The sequence below is a fragment of the Equus quagga genome, chromosome 13, assembly GCF_021613505.1.
Source record: "Equus quagga isolate Etosha38 chromosome 13, UCLA_HA_Equagga_1.0, whole genome shotgun sequence".
Classification (NCBI taxonomy): domain Eukaryota; kingdom Metazoa; phylum Chordata; class Mammalia; order Perissodactyla; family Equidae; genus Equus; species Equus quagga.
Genome location: NC_060279.1, coordinates 99,354,870 through 99,378,254, shown reverse-complemented (window position 1 = coordinate 99,378,254; position 23,385 = coordinate 99,354,870). Strand labels below are relative to the sequence as shown.

Genomic DNA, 23,385 nt, shown 5'->3' with positions numbered 1-23,385 from the left:
TTATTTAAACCATTTTACTTTTTTCATATAACAATTTACCATAGACAGCACTTCAGGACCGTAGATAAAAAGCAAACTCATTCCTCTTAAGAGTTAAAGTATCCTCCTTTATATGATAGGATATAATGATAGGATAATATGAAACGAGATATATATAGATATACACATAAATGATTTAAGATGTTGAAGTACTTTTGTCACCAAAGCTAAGGCTTCAATAAATACCCTTTATTTATATCTTTATGAGTTTTTAGTAGATAAGGTTCCAAAGCCTCACCTCTGACTGACCTTCGGGCTCTGTGCAAGCAGGAAGTGAAGGCTAAGGCTTACCTACAAAATGCCTAAGTGTTGAAGGTGTGCCACCACACACACACACACACAGTACATCTGCAAAGACTAGGGGGTTATTTTTAGTTCCAGGCAAAAGAAATCTTGGTCAAATCACTAGCTCACGACAAACCAATGGAACAGAGACTTCTGTGACTATGCATCATGAAGAATATAGACCTTACAAGATTAGTTCAGAACAGTCACTAAACAAATTAATACCAAGAACTATTACAAGCAGCAAAAACAAACTCTAGGAAAGGGAGCAAAGATGATTTCCAGAGTTGCCATATTGTAATATTAAAGATGTCTGGTTTTCAACAAAACATTACAAGGCATGCAAAGAAACAAGAAAGTATGGTTCATACACAGGGGAAAAAAAGAAATTAATAGAAACTATCCCTGAAGAAGCTCAGACATTGGACTGAATAGACAACAATTTTAAATAAATTATTTTACATATGCTCAAAGAGCTAAAGGAAACCATGAGAACAATGCCTCACCAAATAGAAAATATCAATAAAGGAAAATAATTTATAAAAAAGGAACCAAATAGAAATTTTGGATCAGAAAAGTACAATAATTGAAATAAAAAATTCACTAGAGGACACAACAGATTTGAACAGGCAGAAGAAACAACTGGGAAACTTGAAGATACGTGCAATGAAATTATCCAGTCTGAGGAGCAGAAAGGAAAAGAAAGAAAAATGAATAGAGCCTAAGAGACCTGTGGGGCACTTTCAAGCATACAAACATACACAAAATGGTAGTCCCAAACTGGGTAGGGAAGGGGAAGAAGGAATATTTTAAAAAACTGGACACAAACTTTCCAAATTTGATTAAAAACATGAATCTATACATCTAAAAAACTCCAAGTGGAATAAACTGAAAGAGATTGACACCAATATACATTATAATCAAGTTGTTGAAAGCCAAAGATAAAGAGAGAATATTTAAAGCAGCAAGAGAGAAGCCACTCATTATGTACAAGGAATCATTAACAAGATTAATAGCTGATTTCTCATTAAAGACCATGAAGGCCAGAGGCAGTGGGATGACATATTCAAAGTGCTGAAAAAGAAAAATCAAAACTGTTAACAAGATTTCTATATCCAGTAAAACTACCCATTAGAAAAAAAGGAGAAATTAAGACATTTCCAGATGAACAAAAACTGAGAACGCTCATCACTATTGGTCTGCCCTTTAGGAAATGCTCAAGGGAGTCCTTGAGGCAGAAATGAAACGACACTAGACAATAACTTGAATCCACATGAAGAAATAAAGAATACCAGCAAAGGTAACTACATAGGTAAATATAAAAGTCAGTATTAGTATCTTTTGGGTCTATAACTTGTCTTAATTCATATATGAATTTAAACAATAATTATAAGTCTATGTTGATGGACACATGTATAAAGATGTAATTTGTGACAATAACAACAAAAAGAGGGGCAGAGCTGTAAAGAAGCAGAGTTTTTCTATACTATGGAGGCAAAGTTGGTATTAATTCAAACTAGACTGATATAAGTTTAAGATGTCAACTGAAATCCCCAGCATAACAACTAAGAAAATAAAAAATATACAGAAAGAGAAATGAGAAGGGAATCAGAATGGTACACTACAAAATTCAAAAATAAAAGAAGGCAAAAATGGAGGAATTTGAGGAACAAAACATGTATAATATAAAAACCAAATAGCCAAATGGCAGGAGTCCTTTCTTATCAGGAATTATTTAAATGTAAATGGATTAAACTCTCTAATTAAAAGGCAGAGATTGGCAGAATGGATTTTTTAAAATGATTTACCTATTTGCTGTTTACAAGAGACTCACTTTAGATCCAAAGACACAAAGAGTTTCAAAGTCAAAGCATGGAAAAGACATTTTATGTAATTAATAGAGAGCCCTGGGATGGCTATAATATCAGACAAAATAAACCTGAAGTCAGAAAAGGTTACAAGAGACAAAAGAGGACGTTATATATTAATTAAAGTGTCAATCTATCAGGAGATATAACAATTATAAACACATAAGCAGCTAACAACAGAGCCCCAACATATATGGAGCAAACACTGACAGGATTGAAAGGAGAAATAGACTGTTCAACAATACTAGCTGGAGATTTCGATATTCCACATTCATTAATGGATACACAACTAGATAGAAGATCAACAAGGAAACAGAAGACTCAAACAACACTATAAACCAAGTAGACCTAAAAGACATATATAAAACACTCCATCCAACAGCATTAGAATAAACAATCTTAAGTGTACATGGAATATTCTTCAGGATAGAACATAAATTAGACCACAAAATAAGTCTCAATAAATTTATAAACATTAAAACCATACAAAGTATCTTCACTGACCAAAATGGATTGAAATTAGAAATCAATAGCAGAAGGAAATCTGAATATTCACAACTACATTGAAATTAAATTTACACTCTTAAACAACCAGTGGATCAAAGGAAAAATCACAATAGAATTTAGAAAATACTTTGAGGTGAACGAAAATAAAAACACAACACATCAAAACTTATGGACTGCAACCAATGCAGTACTCAGAGGGAAAGTCATAGCTGTATACTGCTACATTCAAAAGAAGAAACAGCCCAAATTAGCAACCTAATCTTCCACCTTAAGGAACTAGAAAAAGAAGAGCAAAGAAACACAAAGTAAGCAGAAGGAAGGCAACAATAAAGATTGGAAATGATATAAACAAAACAGAGAATAGAAAAACAATAGAGAATCAATGAAACCAAAAGTCTGTTCCTTGAAAAGATCAACAAAATTGATAAACCATTAAATGGACTAAGAAAAAAAGAGAAGACACAAGTTACTAACATCAGAAATGAAAACAGGGACATTACTATTGACCTCACAGAAAATAAAAAGGATTATAAGAGAATATTATAAATAACTTTATGCCAACAAATGTCAAAGGACACCAACAAGAAAGTGAAAATACAACTCAAAGAATGGGAGAAAATATTTGCAAGAATATATTCTGATAAGGGCCTGGTATTATATAAATAACTCTTACAACTCAACAACAAAAGATAAACAATTCAATTTAAAAATGGGCAAAGGAGGGGGCCAGCCCCACGGCCTGGTGGTTAAGTTCGGCACTTTCCACTTTGTGGCCCAGGTTTGATTCCCGGGTGCAGACCTACACCGCTTGTCAGCAGCCATGCTGTGGTGGCATCCCACATGCAAAAATAGAGGAAGATTGGCACAGATGTTAGCTCAGGGTGAATCTTCCTCAAGCAAAAAGAGGAAGATTGGCAACAGATGTTAGCTCAGGGCAAATCTTCCTCAGCAAAATAAATAAATAAAAACAATAAAAATGGGGGCCAGACTGGTGGCATAGCAGTTAAGCTCGCACATTCCGCTTCAGTGGCCCAGGGTTCACGGGTTTGGATGATGGGTGCGGACCTATGTACCGCTTGTCAAGCCATGCTGTGGCAGGCGTCCCACATATAAAATAGAGGAAGATGGGCATGGATTTTAGCTCAGGGCCAGTCTTCCTCAGCAAAAAAAAAAAGGAGGATTGGCAGCAGATGTTAGCTCAGGGCTAATCTTACTCAAAAAATAAAATAAAATAAAAATGGGCAAAGGACTTGAACAGATATTTCTCTAAAGAAGATACACAGATGACCAATAAACACATGAAACAAGGTTCAAGATCACTAGTAATTAGGGAAATGTAAATCAAAACCACAATAGGATACCACTTCACAGCCACTAGCATGGCTAGGATCAAAAAAACAAAAACAAAAACAGGAAATGACAAGTGTTGGTGAGGATGTGGAAAAACTGGAACCCTCATACACTGCTGGTGGCAAGGTAAAATGGTGTAACCAGTATGGAAAACAGTTTGGCAGTTCCTCAAAAAGTTAAACAGAATGACCACATGACCCACCAATTCCACTCCTCCAGATACACCCAAGAGAATTATAAGCATATGCTCAATGAAAAACTTGTACATGAATTTTCATGGTGACATTATTCACAAAAGCCAAAAAACGGAAACAACTCAAATGTCCATCAACTGAAGAATGGATAATGTTGTGTATCAAAACAATGGAATACTGTTGGGCCATGAAAAGGAATGAAGTACTGGTACACGCTACAACATGGATGAACCTTGAAAACGTGATGGTAAGTGAAAGAAGCCAGTCATGCAAGGCCACATATTGTATGATTCCATTTATATGAAATGCCCAAATAGGGAAATCTATAGAGATGGAAAGTAGATTAGTGGTGGCCAGAGGCTGGGGGAGGGGAATATGGGGAGTGACTATTTAATGGTAACAGGGTTTCTTTCTGGCCTGATGGAAGTGCTCTGGAATTAGACAGTGCTGATGGCTGCACAACATTGTGAATGTACTAAAAACTACTGAATTGTACACTTCGAAGTGGTTAAAATGGCGAATTTTATGTTACCTGAATTTTACCTCAATAAAAAAAATTGGTTTTGAAGCAAGGGTGATTCTTTGAAAAACATATTTTTAAATAGATGTTTATTCTTTGAAGATGTACACTAAAGTATTTAAAGATGAAACAATATCCTAGTCTAGGATCTGCTTTAAACACTTCAGGATTGAGTGTGAGGGAGGAGGCTGGAATAGAGGAAACAAAATTTATCATGAATTGATTGTTGAAGCTACATGACGTTTGTTACACTCTTCTATTGCTATATTTGTTGGAAATTTTCCAAGTACATGTAAAAGTCCAATGTACAAGATAACACTCTTAGATGGCATAATTATTTTCTGTACATTGACATGTAGTGAAAATTAACCATGTATTTCAGGACTTTAATAAGCCCAGTTTTTTAAAAAGTGACAAGTTTTTTAAAAAGTTTTAGAATACCCATCAATTCCACTCCTAAGTATATACTCAAGTATACTCAAGAGAAATGAAAGTATATGTCCACACAAAGATGCGTACCCAAATGTTCACAGCAGCTTTATTCCTAATGACAAAAACCTGGAAATAACTCAAATATAAATGTCCCTCTACAGCTGAATGGACAAACAGTGGTTCATCCATACAGAGGAATACTACTCAGTGACAAAATGAATGAACTTCTGAATACACACAACATGGATGACTCTTACAGATGTTGAGCAAAGTCCTACACGAAAGATTACATAGTGTGTAATTCCACTTATGTGATATTCTAGAACTTGTAAAACTAAGGCTTTAGAAGGCAGGAGAGTAATTCCCTTGTGGGGTAGAGAATGGACAGGCGAATGCAGAGGTCTTTTGGGAGAGATGGAAATGTTTTGTTTCTCCGTTCAAGTGTGGACACAGGTGTGTTCACTTTGTGACAATTCATCAACCTGCACACTTGTGATCTGTGCTCTTTTGTGTATACACACTCACAAATGCCATAGACCATTATGCCTGAGCCATGCCGTGCACCTCAGCACCCATGCCCTGGCATTCCCCCTGGCTCTGGAAGGTACCTGCATGAATGGAGCCCAATTTGGGCAGCCTCTCCCTACAGTGCACCTTCTGGTGCGTCCGCAAGTGAACTCTCTGACTAAACCCCTTCCCAAACACAGCACAGGGATAGGGCTTCTCTCCTGTGTGGACCCTCTGGTGCCTCTTGAGGGCCGAGTGATGCCTGAAGTCCCTCCCACAAGCCCCACACCTGTAGGGCCGCTCTCCTGTGTGGACCCTCCAGTGGATGCCCAGGTCCTTGCTCCAGCTGAAGCGCATGCCACAGGCCTCACAGTGGAACGGCCTCTCCCCAGTGTGGACACACTGGTGCAGGTAGAGGCTGGCTCTCCGGCTGAAGCCCCGGCCACACGTGTCACACACCTAGGCCTTGTCCCCTGCATGGTCCTGCTGGTGCCGTGCCAGTGCTGAGCGTGAGGTGAAGCCCCGGTCACACACCTCACAGGCATGCGGCTTCCTTCCTGTGTGGACGCTCTGGTGGATCTGCAGGGCTGCCCTGCGGCTGAAGTCCTTGCCGCAGTCACAGCAGCGGAAGGGCTTCTCGCCCGTGTGTCCTCGCCGGTGGATGGGCAGGTTGGAGCTGCGGCTGAAGTGCTTCCCACGTTCCTCACATGTGTGAGGCTTCTTTCCCCTGTGCTCCTTCTTGTGCCTTCTTAGGGCAGATCCCAAGGTGAAGACTCTGGAACGCTCTGTACGTTGGGAGGGCTATTCTCCCGGGAGGAGCACAGGAAGGTTAAGGTCTGCTGTCCTCTCTGTGAACGCTTTTCCACACCCATAATACGGAGGGGGCTTCTCTCCCGTCTGGGTTCGCCGGTGAATTAGAAGGTTTCTGAGCTGTCGGAAGTCTTGGCCACCATGGGGACAGCTATAGGGTTTTTCTCTTGGAGGCCAAGGGAGAATCCTATCCTTCTCATCCCTGACTCCTGGGACAAAGAAAACTAGGTGATGAAAGGGAGCAGAGCTTTTGGCTGCACGGGGCTCCTGGACACACTCAGGAAGTCCTGGCAAGACAAAGAAACTTCACTGAGTGGACGAGTGCTGGGCTGCTGGTCTCCGTCCTCCTGGCTTTAGGTCTTTCATTTTTGCTTCAAGGGGAAGGAGAAGATACTGGGGACCTTCTCATTAGTCAAGGAAACTAAATACTATTAGAAACACTGAGTCAAATTCTGTGAGCTACAAATGGGTTAATGCTTCCAAAGTATAATTATCAAAAAGTTAAAAACATAACTTTCATACAACTGTGGAGTGAATATCTGTCAAAAATTTTAATAAGGAACCACTAAGATAGTAAGGCTGGTACCAAGAGCATTTGAGGAACTTGGGCATTTAATGTTTTTATTAAAAAAGATATTTATCTCTAATCAAATAAACGTTCAAATATTTTCAATTAAATTATCAGCATAAAAAGTCAAATAATATATATTTTTAAAGTTGACACCCACTGATCATGGATTCATAGGGTTATTGATGGCATTTACTCCTGGCCGACTGGTTCTCACCTGAATAGGAGCGTCTTGGTATTTCTTCTTCCACCCACACATCATCTTCTTGTTCAAAATGGAAGATCATTTCTGGCTTGGGCAGCAAATGCCCTGCTTGAGGGGAAAGACCCAAGGATTAGGGCACTGTGATGTGGACAAGAACCCTCCCACAAGTCAAATCTTAGCCCTTGGTATTCGTGAAGGTCCTCTGAAGACTGGAAAAGGTGAAAAAATCCATTACGCATTAATATTACATTTAAATTTACCTATATTTATATAGACATACATATACGTATATTTCCCAAAACAAAAAGGGTTCCAGGAGTTCCAGGGGATGTCAGTGAAGAGGCCCATTTGCAATGTAACACAGTAATAATTCTCAATGAGTTGAACAGGCAGTAATGATTCTGTGCCTGCCAGAGAAGCACTGTGCAAAGTGTGGTTTGAAGAGACTTGTCAAAAATGCAGACTCCATCCCAAATCCACTGAAGCACTAGCCCTGGTGATAGAAGCCAGGGACATGGGTTTTTCTGGATAAGCTTTGATTTTATAGAAAAGTGGCAAGAGTAACACCAAGAAGGGGCTGGCCCCGTGGCCGAGTGATTAAGTTCGCGCTCTCCGCTGCAAGCGGCCCAGTGTTTCGTCAGTTCGAATCCTGGGCGCGGACATGGTACTGCTCATCAAACCACGCTGAGGCAGCGTCCCACATGCCACAACTAGAAGGATCCACAACTAAGAATATAAAACTATGTACTGGGGGGCTTTGGGGAGAAAAAGGAAAAAAAAAAAAAAAAGAGTAACACCAAGAACACCCATAGAACCTGAACCCGTATTCACCAACTGTTGTTATTTGACCCATTTACTTTATTAGTCTCTCTACGCACACATGGGATTCTCTTCTAGACCATCTGAGAGAAAGTCACAGGCCCCATGGCTCTCTAGGACTAAATTCTTCAGTATATATTTCCTCCTTCATAACCACAGTACAGCCATCAAAGCTAGGAACCTTCACATTGACACAGTATTATTATCTAACCCACAGTGAATTTGCAAATAATGCCAATTGTCTCAATTATGTCCCTTTTAGCACTCTTTTCCCGTATTTTTTTATTTTCTTTGCAGGGGAAGATTCACCCTTCACTAACATCTATTGCAAATCTTCCTCCTTTTTTCTCTCCCCCAAAACCTCAGTACATAGTTGTGCATAGTTGTAAGCCCTTCTCGTTCTTCTATGTGAGCCGTCGCCACAGCATGGATACTGACAGACAAGTGATGTTGTTCCGCACCCAGGAACCAAAGCCAGGCCGCCAAAGCAGAGCATGCTGAACTTAAACCGCTAGGCCATCAGGGCTGGCTCACCTGGATATTTTTATCCAGGATAAAGCATCGCATTTAGTTATCGTGTCTCTCTAGTCTCCTTTAATTTGGACAGGAACCAGCATTTCTAACCATCGTCTCAGGCACTTGTATGCATCTCAAGTCTGACCCCACTGCCATAACGGATCTGGAATACGTGGACCCCCAAATGCAAATCCCCTCAGGATTTAATCCATACAGTTGAACCACTGAGATGCTGTTCTCACCCAAGGAGATGAGATTCCCATAGTTCTCCAACATCACTTGTCTGTGCAGGTGCCTCTGAGAGGGGTCCAGATGCTCCCACTCCTCCTGGGTAAAGTCCACAGCCACATCCCTGAATGTCACCAGCTCCTAAAACAACAAACAGAGTCACCCTCAGACACACCCATTCCCACATAGGAATGTAGCTGACAAGCACCAGTGAATTCTGACATCTCTAAGTGGTCCTGGCAGTTTCCAGGGTCCTGAGCTAGGCTAATTTAGGCACGCATCCAAGCATCTGTTTGTGTTATATTACAAAGAAGATGGAAAAGATACAGGAGGCACATTTCTAAACTCTCCGACCCTTAAGGTTTCTTTGGTGAGAAGACTCAAATTTCAATCAGAGTACACCGAAAGCTACCCAATTCCAGAGGTGCTGTCTGCACCACATTCTACGACTCAGGAGAATAAGCTTGAGAATTCACTCAGGGAAGGGTCCAAAGAGGAGGAGTCTAGGGTGCGCTGGGGCCACCAAGGCAGGTGCCATGGAGAAAGCCACGTACCAGACTTGTGGGATGGTTAGAATGTGAACAGAGGAAAGGGAGGTGGTGAATTCCAGCTGGCAAGAAAAGGAAGTGGACAGTTGTGTGATAAGGTGTAAGACATGTATTAACAGTAAGGAAATGTGCAATCTAGGGAACCTCTCTCTGATGATTATGTATTAACAATGTTTATTACGGGCCCCAAATCCCATTCACACATCCACAGTAGAAAGGCTATATGAACGGTGGTATAGTCACATAAAAGATCAATATTCAGTAGCAGTTCTCAAAGTGTGGTCCAGGGACCCCTGAGGTTCCCTGAGACACTGATGGGTGGGTCTGTAAAGTTAATAATTATTTTCATAATAATTATAAGATATTATTGGGCTTATTCACTCTCATTCTCTTACAAGCATACAAGGAGTCTTCCAGAGGCTACATGATGTGTGATCCTGGAACAGAGAAAATGTGGAAGCAGGTGTGAGATTCCAGCTGTCTTCTATTAAGCCAGCTATTAATTAATACCAAAAATGTAAAACATTTCCATTCTTCTCTATAAATTTTTTTGTTTTGGAAAAGTAAGTATTTTTCATAAAATGTGGTATTAACATGTAATGGATTTATTTTTGAATAGATTAATAAATATTTAAAAATTTTGTTTCGACTTCTAATATGGTAATATTGATAACCCACATAAGAAAAGTTGTTATTAAAAGTGTAAAGGGGGGACTTGCCAGGTGGCTGAGTGGTTAAGTTCGAACACTGTGCTTCAGAGGCACAGGGTTTCGCTGGTTTGGATCCTGGGTACAGACATGGCACTGCTTGTCAGGCCATGCTGAGGTGGCGTCCCACATGCCACAACTAGAAGGACCCACAACTAAAACATACAACTATGTACTAGGGGGATTTGGAGAGAAAAAGCAGAAAAAAAAAAAAGATTAGCAACAGTTGTTAGCTCAGGTGCCAATCTTTAAAAAAAAAAAAGTGTAAAGGGATCCTAAAAGCAAAAAGTTTTAGAAACTATCACTATACAGAAATGAAAATGAACAAATGACAACTACATGCCACAACACGGATTAATCTCACAACATAATATTGAAAAAGCCAGAAACAAAAGAGTACATGCTGTGTGATTCCATTAAATAAAGTTCAAAATCAGGCAAAACGAATCTACAGTACTGGAAGTCAGAATAGTGTTCGGAAGGTGGGGTTCCCTCCTGGGGAGGGGTTGTTCAGAGCAGGAAGAGAGAGGGGAGGGCCTAGAACAGCCATGAGGGGGAGGAAGGGGTGGTGCAAGCATCAGACAACAGACAGCGTCACAGCCCAGCAGCCGGGTCTCTTGGCATATATGTTAAGCCTGTGAAATAGAGAATGTAGACAGGGGGGTTTCCAGAGAGCTGGTGACTCACAGCGTGGGGGTGATGGGAGCTGGTGGGGGCGAGCAGGATGGCAAGGCATCCTAGACGGCGCTTTTGTGCAAAGTCTAAGAGGCCAAACAGATTATGCTGGACAAAAAAAAATTACCTTCTCTGATCCTCTTTCCTCTTCTCTAAAATAAGCATGTCCCCAACACCAAACAGATTTTTTTTTTGAGAAGGAAGTTGTTTTTATGTTGTTTCTGTGTACAAATTTTTTCTAATTTAGGTACAATTTACACATAGTGAATTACATAAATCTTAAGTATTCCAGTTAATGAGTTTTGACAAAAGGATACGCCTGTGTAACTCACACACCAGTCATGATATAGATTGCTTCCATCACCTCGGAAAGTTCTCTTATGCTGTTCCCAGTTGATCCCTGCCCCTCTTCCAACAACCACTGATCTGCTGTCAGTATAGGTTAATTTAACCTGTTCTAGAATTTCATATACGTGAAATTATATAGCAAACACTCTTTTGTCTCTGGCTTATTTTTCTCAGTGTAATGCTTCTGAAATTCATTCATGTTGTTATAGGTATCAGTAGTTTGTTCCTTCTTTTTTATTACCGAGTAGTTCTTAATTATATGGATTAACACATTTTGTTTATCCATTTACCAGCTGATAGACATTTGGGTTGTTTTCAGTTTGGAATGATTATGAATAAAGCTGCTATGAATAGTCACATACAGATTTTTGTGTGGACATATGTTTTCATTTCTCCTGGGTAAATACCAACAATGGGGTTTCTGGGTCAATGTAAGTATGTATTTAATTTCATAAGAAACTCTGAAATTGTTTTCCAAAGTATATTATACCATTTTGCACTCCTACCAGCAATGCTCAGACAGCCGTTCTGAGGATTAAATAGAGACAATGGAGTAACATATGTCTAGCCCAGGCCAGCATGCTATGTGTGTTACATTGCTCTCCTTCCCCAGCCCCTAAAATGAGCTATGGGGGTGATATTTCCAGAGAGAGAAGGTGGACTGCAACTTACCTGTACTTCGGGCATTTTCTCCTCTTCCTGAGGGAGGGCAGAGCCCTCACAAGGCAGTGCTGGGGAAGAAAGAAGCAGAGAGAACCGAACCTGGCTCACTGAAGCAGACCAGCGTCTTAGTCATCGAGATGGGAGAAGGGGGCACATTGTGTTCAGCTGGTGACATTGGTCTTGTTTATCATTACCTGACATGCCCTCCCCTGGATGTCTTTTCCTTTCTTTCTACTTTTATAGGTGGCCCTCGAACCCAGACTCTTTCTTCTTCCCTCCTTCCAAAAATTTACCGAATACCCACTATGCGCCTGGTGATGCCTTAACTCTCACCTTTCTCCTCAGCCTTCGCCGTCTCTCCAACTTCCACACGTTCGCATATCTTGCCCTCCCTATTTAGGAGGGGAATCCCCTCAGCCCCAGGGCTGTGCTGGGGGATCTCTCTTCAGCCTCTCCACACCCCACCTGGAACATCCAGAGGGAGTTTCTGGAGGTGTCGTCTCCGCCCAAGATGGAATTCTTGTGTGGCAGGGATCCCCTGCTGCCTTCCTGCTCAGGCAGCTGCTTTCCTGTAGGCAGGAGAGGAGACGTCCCAGACATCAGGCTGGCTCCTGGACCTCTCAGTCTAAGCGAGAGCACAGTTAACTAGACTAAAGCACAGTTAAGGCAACGAACATTTATTAAGCACCTACCGTGTGCAAGGCATGGCCCTACTTCCTCAGGGCACCCAGACCTGACCTCCCTTGGACTGTAGCTTCACGGGTTGATCAAGTCACAAGGCAGCAATGAGCCTCCTCCATGAGGCTTTCCTCGAAACCTCCCACTTTGGGATATAAATTCACAATCTCAAAAAGTGAACCTGTCAAATTCTTGAGTTTATCTTTTTTACTATTAATCAGTAAATGTTTTAAAATCTGAAAACCTTATCACTAGTGAGACCATGGGAAAACAATAATTCCCATGTGCTGTGAGAACATAAATGGGCACAGCCTTCTTGGGGGGAGTAATCTGACATACCCATCAAACTGAGGGGCAGGGAGGTCAGGAAGCAGGGACTACAATGTGAACAAGGAAACTTTTGGGGCGACAGGTGCATTCATGACCTTGATTGAGATGATGGTTTCATGAGTGTACAAACGTCAAAATATAGCAAATCAAACACTTTATATGTGCAGTTTATCATGTGTCAGCTAATTCTCAATAAAAAAAATTCAGTTCCCTAAAAAATGTTTTTTAATATACAGAACACCTTTGGCCCCACAATTCCAATTCTACATAAAAAACTTGCCCAAGCGCATGAAGATATGAGTGCAGAGGTATTTACTGTGGCAGCATTTGTAATCCTCTGAAAGTACATCCACCCTGACCACACGACACGTAGTACCTGCTGAAGAAGGAGGCAGCTCCGTACATACTGACAAAGACAGACAACTGTAATATAACTTCACAGGGAAGCAGCCAAACTCTGTTAAGATGCACTTGGTAAGTTTTTTCAAGTATGACAATTTTACATAGATGTAAACGATGGTCAATGCATTAGATGGGAAATTGGCACAGGCTAATTTCATGTTCAACTTTATACCCAATTGTATTCTTCTATTTTTAACAAGCAGTGTGTTTAACAAGCAAAATGTTATGCTACTTTGTTTTTAAATGAGTAAAGACTATAGAATAAGAAATGAAAGAACTAAACATTAAGGTGACAGCTAGATGAATCTCACAGATATTATGTTGAGTGAAGGGAATACAATTTGTATTTATACAAAATTCTAGAATAGACAAGACTAATCAGAAACAGTGGTTGCCTACGGGGGAAACTGATGGGGAGGGGGCACAAAGGGAACTCTGTGACAGAAATATTCTATGCATTTATTTGGGTAGTGGTTTCATTGGTGTGCACGTATATGTAAAAATCCATCAAGATGCGCCTTAAGATTTGTACAATTTATTGTATACAATTTACATCTCACTCAAAAAATCTTTCTTGAGCCAGGCCTGACGGCCTAGTGGTTAAAGTTCAGGGCACTCTGCTTCAGCAGCCTGGGTTTGGGTCCCAGGCATAGAACCAAACACTTGCCCACCAGCAGCTGTGCTGTGGCGGTGGCTGTAGAGGAACTAGAAGGACTTACAACTAGAATATACAACTATGTACTGGGGTTTAGGGGAGGAAAAGAAAACGAGGAAGATGGGCAACAGATGTTAGCTTAGAGCAAATCTTCTTCAGAAAAAAAAATCTTTGCAAAAATTTAAGAAGTTATACTGATTCTAAGAAACTCTAGTTAGCAAAGTTATGCAATAATACAGTTTTTGAAATTTCTTCACAGAGAAGATAACATTATAGATTACCTTAGAAAGAGGTTCATGTTACGATGTTTGGAGAAAAAATGCAAACTGCAGATTAATATTTTCATTTTTAAAAATTATGTGCACACCTCCATGTAGGTTGAGAAGCAAATGCAAAAAGATGTCTGGAAAGAGACATCAAGTCCTTTACAATGATTACCTTTGGGGAAATGCGGGGCCTTTTACTTTCTACTTCCTATTCTTTTATTAAACCCGGTGGAATTATGAGTTTCTTTTTTCTAGATTTTCCAAAGTTCTCTAATTACTTTGTTCATTAACATTTATAATAAAGGTTATAAAGCCTTTAGAAAGTAAATACTCCAGGCCGGCCCCATGGCCGAGTGCTTAAAGTTCCGCACATTCCACTTTGGCGGCCTGGGGTTCGCGGGTTCAGATCCCGGGTGTGGACCTGCGCACCGCTCATCAGGCCATGCTGTGGAGGTGTCCCACACGCACGGTAGAGGATGATGGGCGCAGATGTTAGCTCAGGGCTAATCTTCCTCACAAAAAAATAAATAAATAAAAAAGTAAATTCACTGAAAGATACCCAAGATCCCTGACAGTCTACCATTTCTTGATTTATAAACCTGATTGTATTACTCTTGCTACCTTAAAGGCTGTCATAATTTTTCTACTGTTCCTTTGTACTTCTAACTCAGTAAAAAAAGAAATTTAGATCTAAAACCACAACACAGAGAGGGGTGAATGTAACAGCTTACTGAATGTCCGTGTATTTCACAGACGGGATAGTCTGGACACTGCTAACAGTTTGTGTGTGTGTTATATGCATGTATTTCCCAGCAAGTTCTGGAACATTTATTTTTTGCATAATATCCTTAAAAGCATTTCACATTGTTCCAAATACATCTAGAACTTTAAATCACCTCTTAAAATCTAAGAACAACGAATAATGTTCTTGTCCCTCAGGGAATTTATTGCCTTCTTCTTAAAGATCTTGCATGTTTTTTCTTAGCTTCAAGGCAATATGTTTGATATTTTTGTTGCTTTTGTGAACAGAATCTTTTCTCCACTATTTAATTTCCTAATCAATGTTTGGCTACTATAAAAAGACTTTTCATTTTTGTAAATCTGCTGTCTAAACTATCACTTCTCTGTGGAGGAAAGAATGGAGGCAGGGAGACCAAATAGACGCTCCTGAAATAAAGTTAGCAAAGGCCCAAAGGCGCTGGCAACTAAGATGGGGAATGGGGATAAATTTGTTGGGCATTACAGAGGCAGAATCAATAGGATTTAGATGTGAGGGTCAGAAAGAGGAAGAAATGATAAATGCCCAAGTTTCTGGCTTGGGCACCTCTGTACTGAGATGGTAAACAGAAAGGAGTGTGTGTTAAAGGTGAAAAATAAGTGTTTCGATTTTGAATGTGTTGGATTTCAAAATCTGTAAGATACTCAAGTGAAGATATCCAGACAGAAGAAGAATATGCTGTCCCATATCAACCCAGCTAACCAAAAAACTGGATTCTGTTGATTGTAGAATTACTTTTAAAGATTTAATTTTTCCTTTTTCTCCCCAAAGCCCCCCGGTACATAGTTGTATATTATTAGTTGTGGGTCCTTCTAGTTGTGGCATGTGGGATGCTGCCTCAGCATGGCTTGATGAGCAGTGCCATGTCTGCACCCAGGATCTGAACCAGCCAAACCGTGGGCTGCCGAAGCAGGGCACGCAAACTTAACTACTCCACCACGGGGCCAGCCCCTATAGAATTACTTTTAGTGACAGCCTTTTGAACCTGAAAGCTATTTCTTTGTACTCCATCACAGGGGTTGTAAAGTTTCTTTCAGAATGAATAATACTATAGACAATATAAATTATTTACATATTAAAGTAACAGAATGAAATAAATAAATAAACTTTCTCTTTCCTAAACTCCTGTTGGTTCAAAGAGCTTTTCCTTTCCAAGAATTTTTATTTTTATTTTTGAAAAGGTATTATGCATGCATGTTTATTCGTGTAAAAGTACATATAATGACAAGTCTACCTCTTCCCGTCTCTCTCCCTGGAGACAACCTCTGTTAAACTTCAAAAAAAAAAAAAAAGGCTATTTTTTAGAGCAATTTTAGCTTCATGGCAAAATTGAAGGGAAGGTACAGAGCTTTCCCATTTACCCCCTGCCCCTACACACACATAGCCTCCTCCTTTATCAACATCCCTCACCAGTGTGGTACATTTGCTACCATTGGTGAACCTATAATGACACATCATTATCACCCAAAACCCATAGTTTATCTTAGGGTTCACTCTTGGTGTTGTACAGTCTATGGATGTGGACAACTTTATGATGACCTGTATCCACTATCATAGCACCACAGGGTATTTTCACTGCTCTAAAAATCCTCTGCCTATTCACCCCTCCCTCCCCTGCAAACCCCTGGCAACCACAGATCTTTTTACTGTCTCCATTGTTTTGCCTTTTCCAGAATGTCATATAGTTGGAATGATACAGTATGTAGCTTTTCAGATTGGCTGTCATTTAGTAATATGTATTTAAGGTTCCCTCACGTCTTTTCATGGCTCCATAGCTCATTTCTTTTTAGTGCTAAATAATATTCCATTGTCTAGATGTATCACAGTTTATTTATCCATTTACCTACTGAAGGACATCTTGGTTGCTTCCTAATTTTGCTAATTATGAATAAAGCTGCTCAAAACATGTGTGTGTGCAAGTTTTTGTCTGGACATACATTTTCAACTCCTTTGGGTAAATACCAAGGAGCGTGATTGCTGGATTGTGTTATGTGTTTTTTATAATAACAAAAAAAGAAGTAAAGTAACATATGATGACAACGTCACACCAAATAGAGAATAACAATAAAGAGACATAAATTAAAAAAAACAAATGAAAATTCTAGAGTCAAAAAGTACAATCACTGAAATAAAAAATTCAGCAGAGGGGCTCACCAGTAGATAAGAACTGGCAGAAGAAAGAATAAGCCAACTTGAAGATAGATTATAGAGATTATGCAAACCAAAGAACACAGAGAACGAAGAATGAAGACAAATGAAGACAGCCTCAAAGAATTGTGGGACACCATTATGCACACCAACATACAAGTAATGGGAGTACCAGAAGGAGGATAGTGAAGCAGGAAAAATATTAGAAGAAATAATGGCTGAAAACTCCCCAAATTTATCAAAAAACACTAACTTCCACATCCAGAAAGCTCAATTACCTCCAACTAGGCTAAATGGAAAGAGACCCACAGACACATCATAGTAAAAATGATGAAGGTCAAAGACAAGGAGAAAATCTTGGAAGCAGCAAAAGAAAACTACTCATTACGAACATAGGAACCAAAATAAGATTAACAGCTTTTAGACCGGCTGTTATAATGGAGGCCAGACAGCAGCAAGATAAAATATTCAAAGTGGTCAAAGTAAAAAACTGTTACCTAGGAATCTTATATCCAACAAAGTTATCCTTCAAAATTGAAGGCCAAATAAAGACTTTTCCAGATACACAAAAGCTGAGAGAATTTGTTGCTAGCAAACTGCCTCACAAGAAATACTAAGGCAAGTTCTTGATGCTGAAAGCAAGTGACCTCAGATGGTATTTCAAATCCACGCAAAAACCAAAGAGCCCTGGTAAAGGTAACTATGGAATTATAAAAAAAGTTTAAGAGCATATTTTTCTCCTTTCCTGTCTTAACTAATTTAAAAAGGAATCAAGTTAAATAATATGCATATAATGAATTCTTGGCCCTATAACATACAGAAATGTAACATGGATACATTTTATGCCAGTAACACCACCGAGAAGGTGAGTAGGAGCAAAGCTGTATCAGACTTAAGAAATTCTTACAGATGGAAAAGTAAATTCTTACAGACAGTAAATTATTACAGATGGGTTTGTAACATTAAGAGATGTAACATGCATAACGATAATAGGACAAGAAGGGAGAAGAGGAAATAGGATCTATTAAGGTGCAAGGTTTCTATACATCACTAGGATTAAGCTAGTATAAATTGAAAGCTGATTTGGATAAATTAAGATGTGTATGGTAAGCCTCAGAGCAACAACAAAAGAATAACTCAAATAATACAGTGAATGAATAACTAAAGAAATTAAAATGCTACCTTAGAAAATATCCACTTAATGCAAAACAAAACTGAAAGAAGAATAGAGGAACTAAAAGACACAAGACATAGAGAAACATAAGTAAAATGACAGATGTAAATCCAACTACATCAATAATAACATTAAATGTGCATGGACTAAAACATCCGATCTAAAGGCCGATTGTCCAACTAGATTACAAAAACAAACACGATCCAAGTACTTGCTGTCTGCAGGAGACACACTTCAGTTTCAAAGATACAAGCTGATTATACGTAAAAAGAAGGAATAGATGGAAAAGCATGCAAATGGCAAGCACAGCAAGCTAGAGTGGCTATACTAAGATCACACAAAATACACTTTGAACACAAATTGTTACTAAAGACAAAGAGGGACATTTTATAATGGTAAAATGCTCAATACATCAGGAATATATACAATTATAAATATACATGCATCTAGTAACAGGGCACTAAAATACATGAAACAAAAACTGACAGAAATGAAGGAAGAAATAGATAATTCAATAATAATATTTGGAGACTTTGATATCTCACTTTCAATAATAGATAGAACTAAATAGAAGATCAACAAGGGCATAGAAGACTTGAACGAAACTATAAACCAACTAGACGTAACAGACAAGTATAGAACACTCCATCCAACAACAACAGAATATACATTCTTTTCAAGTATATTGGAACTTTCAATCACAATGGAACATTCTCCAGGATGAACCACAAGCTAGGCCATAAAACAAATCTCAATACATTTAAAATTATAGAAATAGTACAAAGTTTATGTTCTTTGAACACAATGGAAGACACTAGAAATCAATAACAGGAAAAAAATTTAGGAAACTCACAAATACGTGGAAATTAAGCAATGTACTTCTAAATAACCAAACGGTCAAAGAAGAAACCAGGTTCCAAGAACTGCGCTCCTTCCTGGCCCTTTCAGCCTGTGGTGGTAAGGGCTCCATTCTGTTGCTGATTCAGGGACACTGAAACCATCCCACAATGGTCTCTGAAACCCTTTTAAATAGTCCCTTAATGAAGGTCTCCTCAGCCATCCCTTGAGCATGTTATCTGCTTCCTTCTGGGATCCTGATGGACACACTTCCTGATTCCCCATTTTCACACATACTTGCCAAAATCTGGTGCCCTCTCTATTTCCTATCTCAGAAAATCATACCACCATTCATCTAGTTGCAAAACCCAGAAGTCTAGGTATTGACACTTCCTTAAATTAATCACCTAATCCCACTGATTTTACTTCCTAAATAGCTCTCGAACATTTTCATTTCATTCCATCTCCACTGCTATTCTGGTCCAGAACACCATCAACTCTTACTTGGAGCTCTATGGCTGCCTCCCATGCTAGATTCTACTCCCTCTCTGTCCGCACTTTAATATGCTGTCCACATGATAGTGGCAGCTGGCTTTAAGAGATCTCCTCCCTTCCTCTTCAACCCCCAAGCAGGAACTTCACAGTGGAGAGACCTGGCACACCCTATCTTAACTAAGTGATTAAAGTTAGTATCACCAGTAATGAAACAAATTAGTATTATGTGCCATCTGAAACAACACATTGAGGAATAGCTTCTGTGTTATTCCTACCAAAAGTGTATAACATGAATCTAATCATGAGGAACCCTCAGACAAATCCAAACTGAGGAACATTCTACAAAATAACTGGCCTGCACTCTTCAAAAATGTCAAGATCAATAAAGACAGAGAAACGTTAAGAAAGTGTTCCAGATTAAAGAAGACTAAAGAGAGGTAATAATGGGGAAAAAAGCCATAAATAATTTATTAGGACAATTGGCAATTATTTTTTCTTTTTAAAGATTGACCCTGAGCTAACATCTGTTGCCAATCTGTTTTTTTTTTCTTCTTCTCCTCAAAGCCCTCCAGTACATAGTTGTATATTCTAGTTGTAGGTCCTTCTGGTTGTGCTGTGTGGGACGCCGCCTCACCATGGCTTGATGAGTGGTGCTAGGTCTGCGCCCAGGATCCAAACCAGTGAAACCCTGGGCTGCTGAAGTGGAGTGTGCAAACTTAACCACTACGTCACGGGGCTGGCCCTGGCAAATTTTGATTATGAGTTGGAGATTAGACAATAGTATTGTATCAATGTTAAATTTTCTAAATTATACTACGGTTATTTAAGGGACTGTTCTTGTTTTTAGGAGATGCATGCTGAAGTAATTAGCAGTAATAGACATGATGTCTGCAACTTATCCTCAAATGATGCATAAAATGGTAAATATACACACAGAGACGGAATGATAAAGTAACTGAGGCAAAAAGTTGGCAATTGATGAATGCGAGTGAAGGGCATATGGGAGTTCTTTGTATTATTTTTTAAATTCTTCTGTAAACTTGATACTATTTAAATTTTAAAATCCATTGCAGTAAGGAAAAAACAAAACAAATCTCACAAGACCTACAAGCCCTCAAGAAAAGACAGCATTTCCCAACGTACAGAGCACAGACTAGGGCATGTGCAAGAGAGGCTGAACCACTGCGGACTAAATCAATGGAAAGCAAAGGCGAAGGCGTGCCAAGGGCTCTGATGTGGTAGCAGGGGTGGTAGTGGCGGGGAACTGAGGAGGGAGAGTGGGCTTTCCCCTGGAGTTTCCCAAAGCTGTGCCATGATTCACGTTTGCCTTAGATCCTTCGAGGGCTCTGCAAGGCAGTGAACAAACACATCACCTAACTGGGGACAGGGATTCCTGCATGAAGGAGGGTAAATCCCACTCACTGGGAGTCTTGCTGCCAGGAACCCAGGAGCCATTTTCTCCTCTTTTCACAGATCTCTCAAGGCCAGCAGATTCCCAAAAGGGCAGAATAAGGAGCTGGGGGTAAAGAAGACGGAGTCACATGCCAGAAGTCCTCATACCCGGTGTCTGCAGATCCACCCTTACCTAAAAGGAAAATAAAAGTCAGGAGCCAACCTCAACCAGCAGAACCACAGAGAATTTAGGGCATGCGCATCCCACAACCACTGCACTCAGAGGGGCTTTGCAGAGATTCAGCCAGGCCTGTGACTCAGGGGTCAAGCCGTGATAGCAAATTCACAGCTGGGACACCTCCATCTTTAACACCTGGGACTAAAACTGCCACTGGGACAATAAAGGGGAAACAAGCCCTCTAGAGCCCTTCTGGCCAAGGGTGTGGAGAATCCTCTTCTGCAGATACCTGTGGAGGTGATTCAAGGTGTGATATTCCCAGCTTTGCCATCCCCGACACAAGTCCCCAGAGGAAGGTCATTTAACTCCACAGCACCTGGGAGCTTAGAGAAGCTGCTGAGCTCTTTGTGCTCTGGGGTTTCTCAGATGCAAAGTAGGGGGAGTCCTTTGGCAATCCACATAGGACCTGGCTGGAGGAACAGCCGGCCCTGGTGTCCAGGACAATCTGGCCATCCCTCTGATAACACACCCCTTGACCCACTTACGGAAAAGCCCTCTGAGTCAGAGGTGAAGGTGGTCTCACAGGAGCGGGGATACAGAGAAGACTGTGGTCCGCCCTCCTCAAAGTCCAAGCCACACCTCCAAACCCAGGGATGCCAGTACACATTATAACTCTAAAGACCAAGACTCATGACCCCCACTACATCCCAAACCCAGGGGCACCCACTTCCTAACTCCTGCCCCCATTTCCCTAACCTGAGAATGCACACATCTCCCGCCCCCACACTTAAGAACATACAGCCCCAGACGCTACCCTAGAAGCTGCCTCACTATCCTCACTCCACCAACCTGGGGCTGCAATGTCCCAGCTGCTCCCCAAACCAAAATGCCCGGCCTGGGCTGCCCCCTGAATCCAAGGACCCCTGGCTGCTGCCCCCCCAACCCAGGGATGCATGGGGGCCGACCGATCTGGGGGGACACAGTCGCAGCCATACGCCCCCTTCTCAATAAAACCAAGGCGCCCCCTGCGTCTCCCGCGGGACTCCGCGACCCCTGGACGTTGGGTTTTCCCTGTGCCCCTTCGCGCGACCCGGAGACCTCCCGCTATTACCACCGCCCTCATCCCCTAAGATTGGAGAACTCACCTCTCCAGGCGTCCGCCTGGAGGTCTTGGGCACGGAGGCCACCACAGGGCCCTCGCGGGCCGCCGTCCCGCGGATCCAGCCCGGCCCAACCGCGGGGCCGCCAGCAAAGTCCAGGGGGCGCGGGCCGCTGGACCACGTCTCCCAGAAGCCCCTGCGCAGGCCGGGGGCGCGCGCGAAGCCCTGCCCCAAGGCGCGGCGGGGGCGTGGCGAGGCCAGCTCAGGTGAGCTCGGAGTTTCACCTGGGAACGTCCCGTTTGCCGGGGCTGGACATACCAGTCCAGAAACAAACACCGGCCTCCACCCGCCGTCTACACTCAAGAATAAAATATACCTGTAATTTCTCCATCCAGACATAGCTATGTTTCAGCTTACATCCTTTCACATAAATATTTGTCTTCTTAACCTACTTTTTAAATCAAACATATATTGAACATTGTGTTCTTCCACAATATTTTGTAAATTCTACATGCCACTTATGTAATTAACGTCTTACCTTGTTACCGTTAGGCTGTTTCAAATTACTGACATTACAACCACCATCACTTGTGTTTGGCAGAGACTCAAAGGCAGGCTGGGGAGTGGGAAAGCTTCCTAGTGAAAAAAGGGAAGACTTCAGGTGTGCTCTGACTGGAGGTTACTGGTACAGAGAAGCTGGAGGTGGGCTAACCAGAAGTAGTGCATCTTATGTGATTGATTTGCAGACCGTATTTGGCTTTCTTTCGTTGGCCCTGAGTTGGAAGCAGAGGCAAAAAATAGGGAAAGGAAGTCACTGACCAAGTCCTGACTGTTCTGGACTGATTGCTGCCGAGGTTGGAGTTTGGTTTCCCGGTTGGAAACCAGCTGGTTGCTGCAGAGTTTGTGGGTCAGAGTTCCATTGTCATATATGATCTGGCATTTTCTGTTTGTATCTTCAGTCTCTCAAGTTTAATGGTTTCAAACAGCAGTCATTTATTATCTTTCATGGTTTCTCTGGGTCAGGAATTCAGGAGCAGCCTGGCTGGACAGTTCTGGCGCAGGCTTTTCAGGATAGCTGAAGCTGGAACAGTGTGGAGGTCCAGGAGCAACTCGGAGCTGACTGGACATCTCTCTTATTTCATGTAATCTCAGGATTTCTCCAT

At 41.0% G+C, this 23,385-nt stretch overlaps 2 protein-coding genes across 6 annotated transcripts in view; both read right to left on the bottom strand.

Moving 5' to 3' along the window:
• Positions 1-23,385, bottom strand: part of LOC124250390 (uncharacterized) — a 91,755-nt gene that overhangs the window by 39,467 nt on the left and 28,903 nt on the right. The window contains 6 exon segments of the mRNA XM_046682187.1: positions 6,237-6,487; positions 7,298-7,390; positions 8,863-8,989; positions 11,799-11,857; positions 20,975-21,068; positions 22,268-22,575. Coding sequence (XP_046538143.1) covers positions 6,237-6,487; positions 7,298-7,390; positions 8,863-8,989; positions 11,799-11,857; positions 20,975-21,068; positions 22,268-22,575 — 932 coding nt within the window.
• LOC124249851 (neurotrophin receptor-interacting factor homolog) lies at positions 4,552-22,381 on the bottom strand. Of its 5 annotated transcripts, XM_046681321.1 has the most exons (8): positions 22,268-22,381; positions 20,975-21,137; positions 12,482-12,612; positions 12,123-12,358; positions 11,799-11,857; positions 8,863-8,989; positions 7,298-7,393; positions 4,552-6,799 (listed from the first exon to the last, which is right to left on the bottom strand). In XM_046681321.1, exons 5-8 carry the CDS (start codon positions 11,811-11,813, stop codon positions 6,504-6,506), a joined length of 534 nt encoding a protein of 177 aa, XP_046537277.1. In that variant the 5' UTR covers positions 11,814-11,857; positions 12,123-12,358; positions 12,482-12,612; positions 20,975-21,137; positions 22,268-22,381; the 3' UTR covers positions 4,552-6,503. The 5 variants fall into 5 exon arrangements, with proteins under 5 accessions (XP_046537277.1, XP_046537276.1, XP_046537280.1 ...); XM_046681320.1 differs by lacking the exon at positions 12,482-12,612; XM_046681324.1 differs by lacking the exon at positions 12,482-12,612 and having other exon boundaries at positions 7,298-7,390.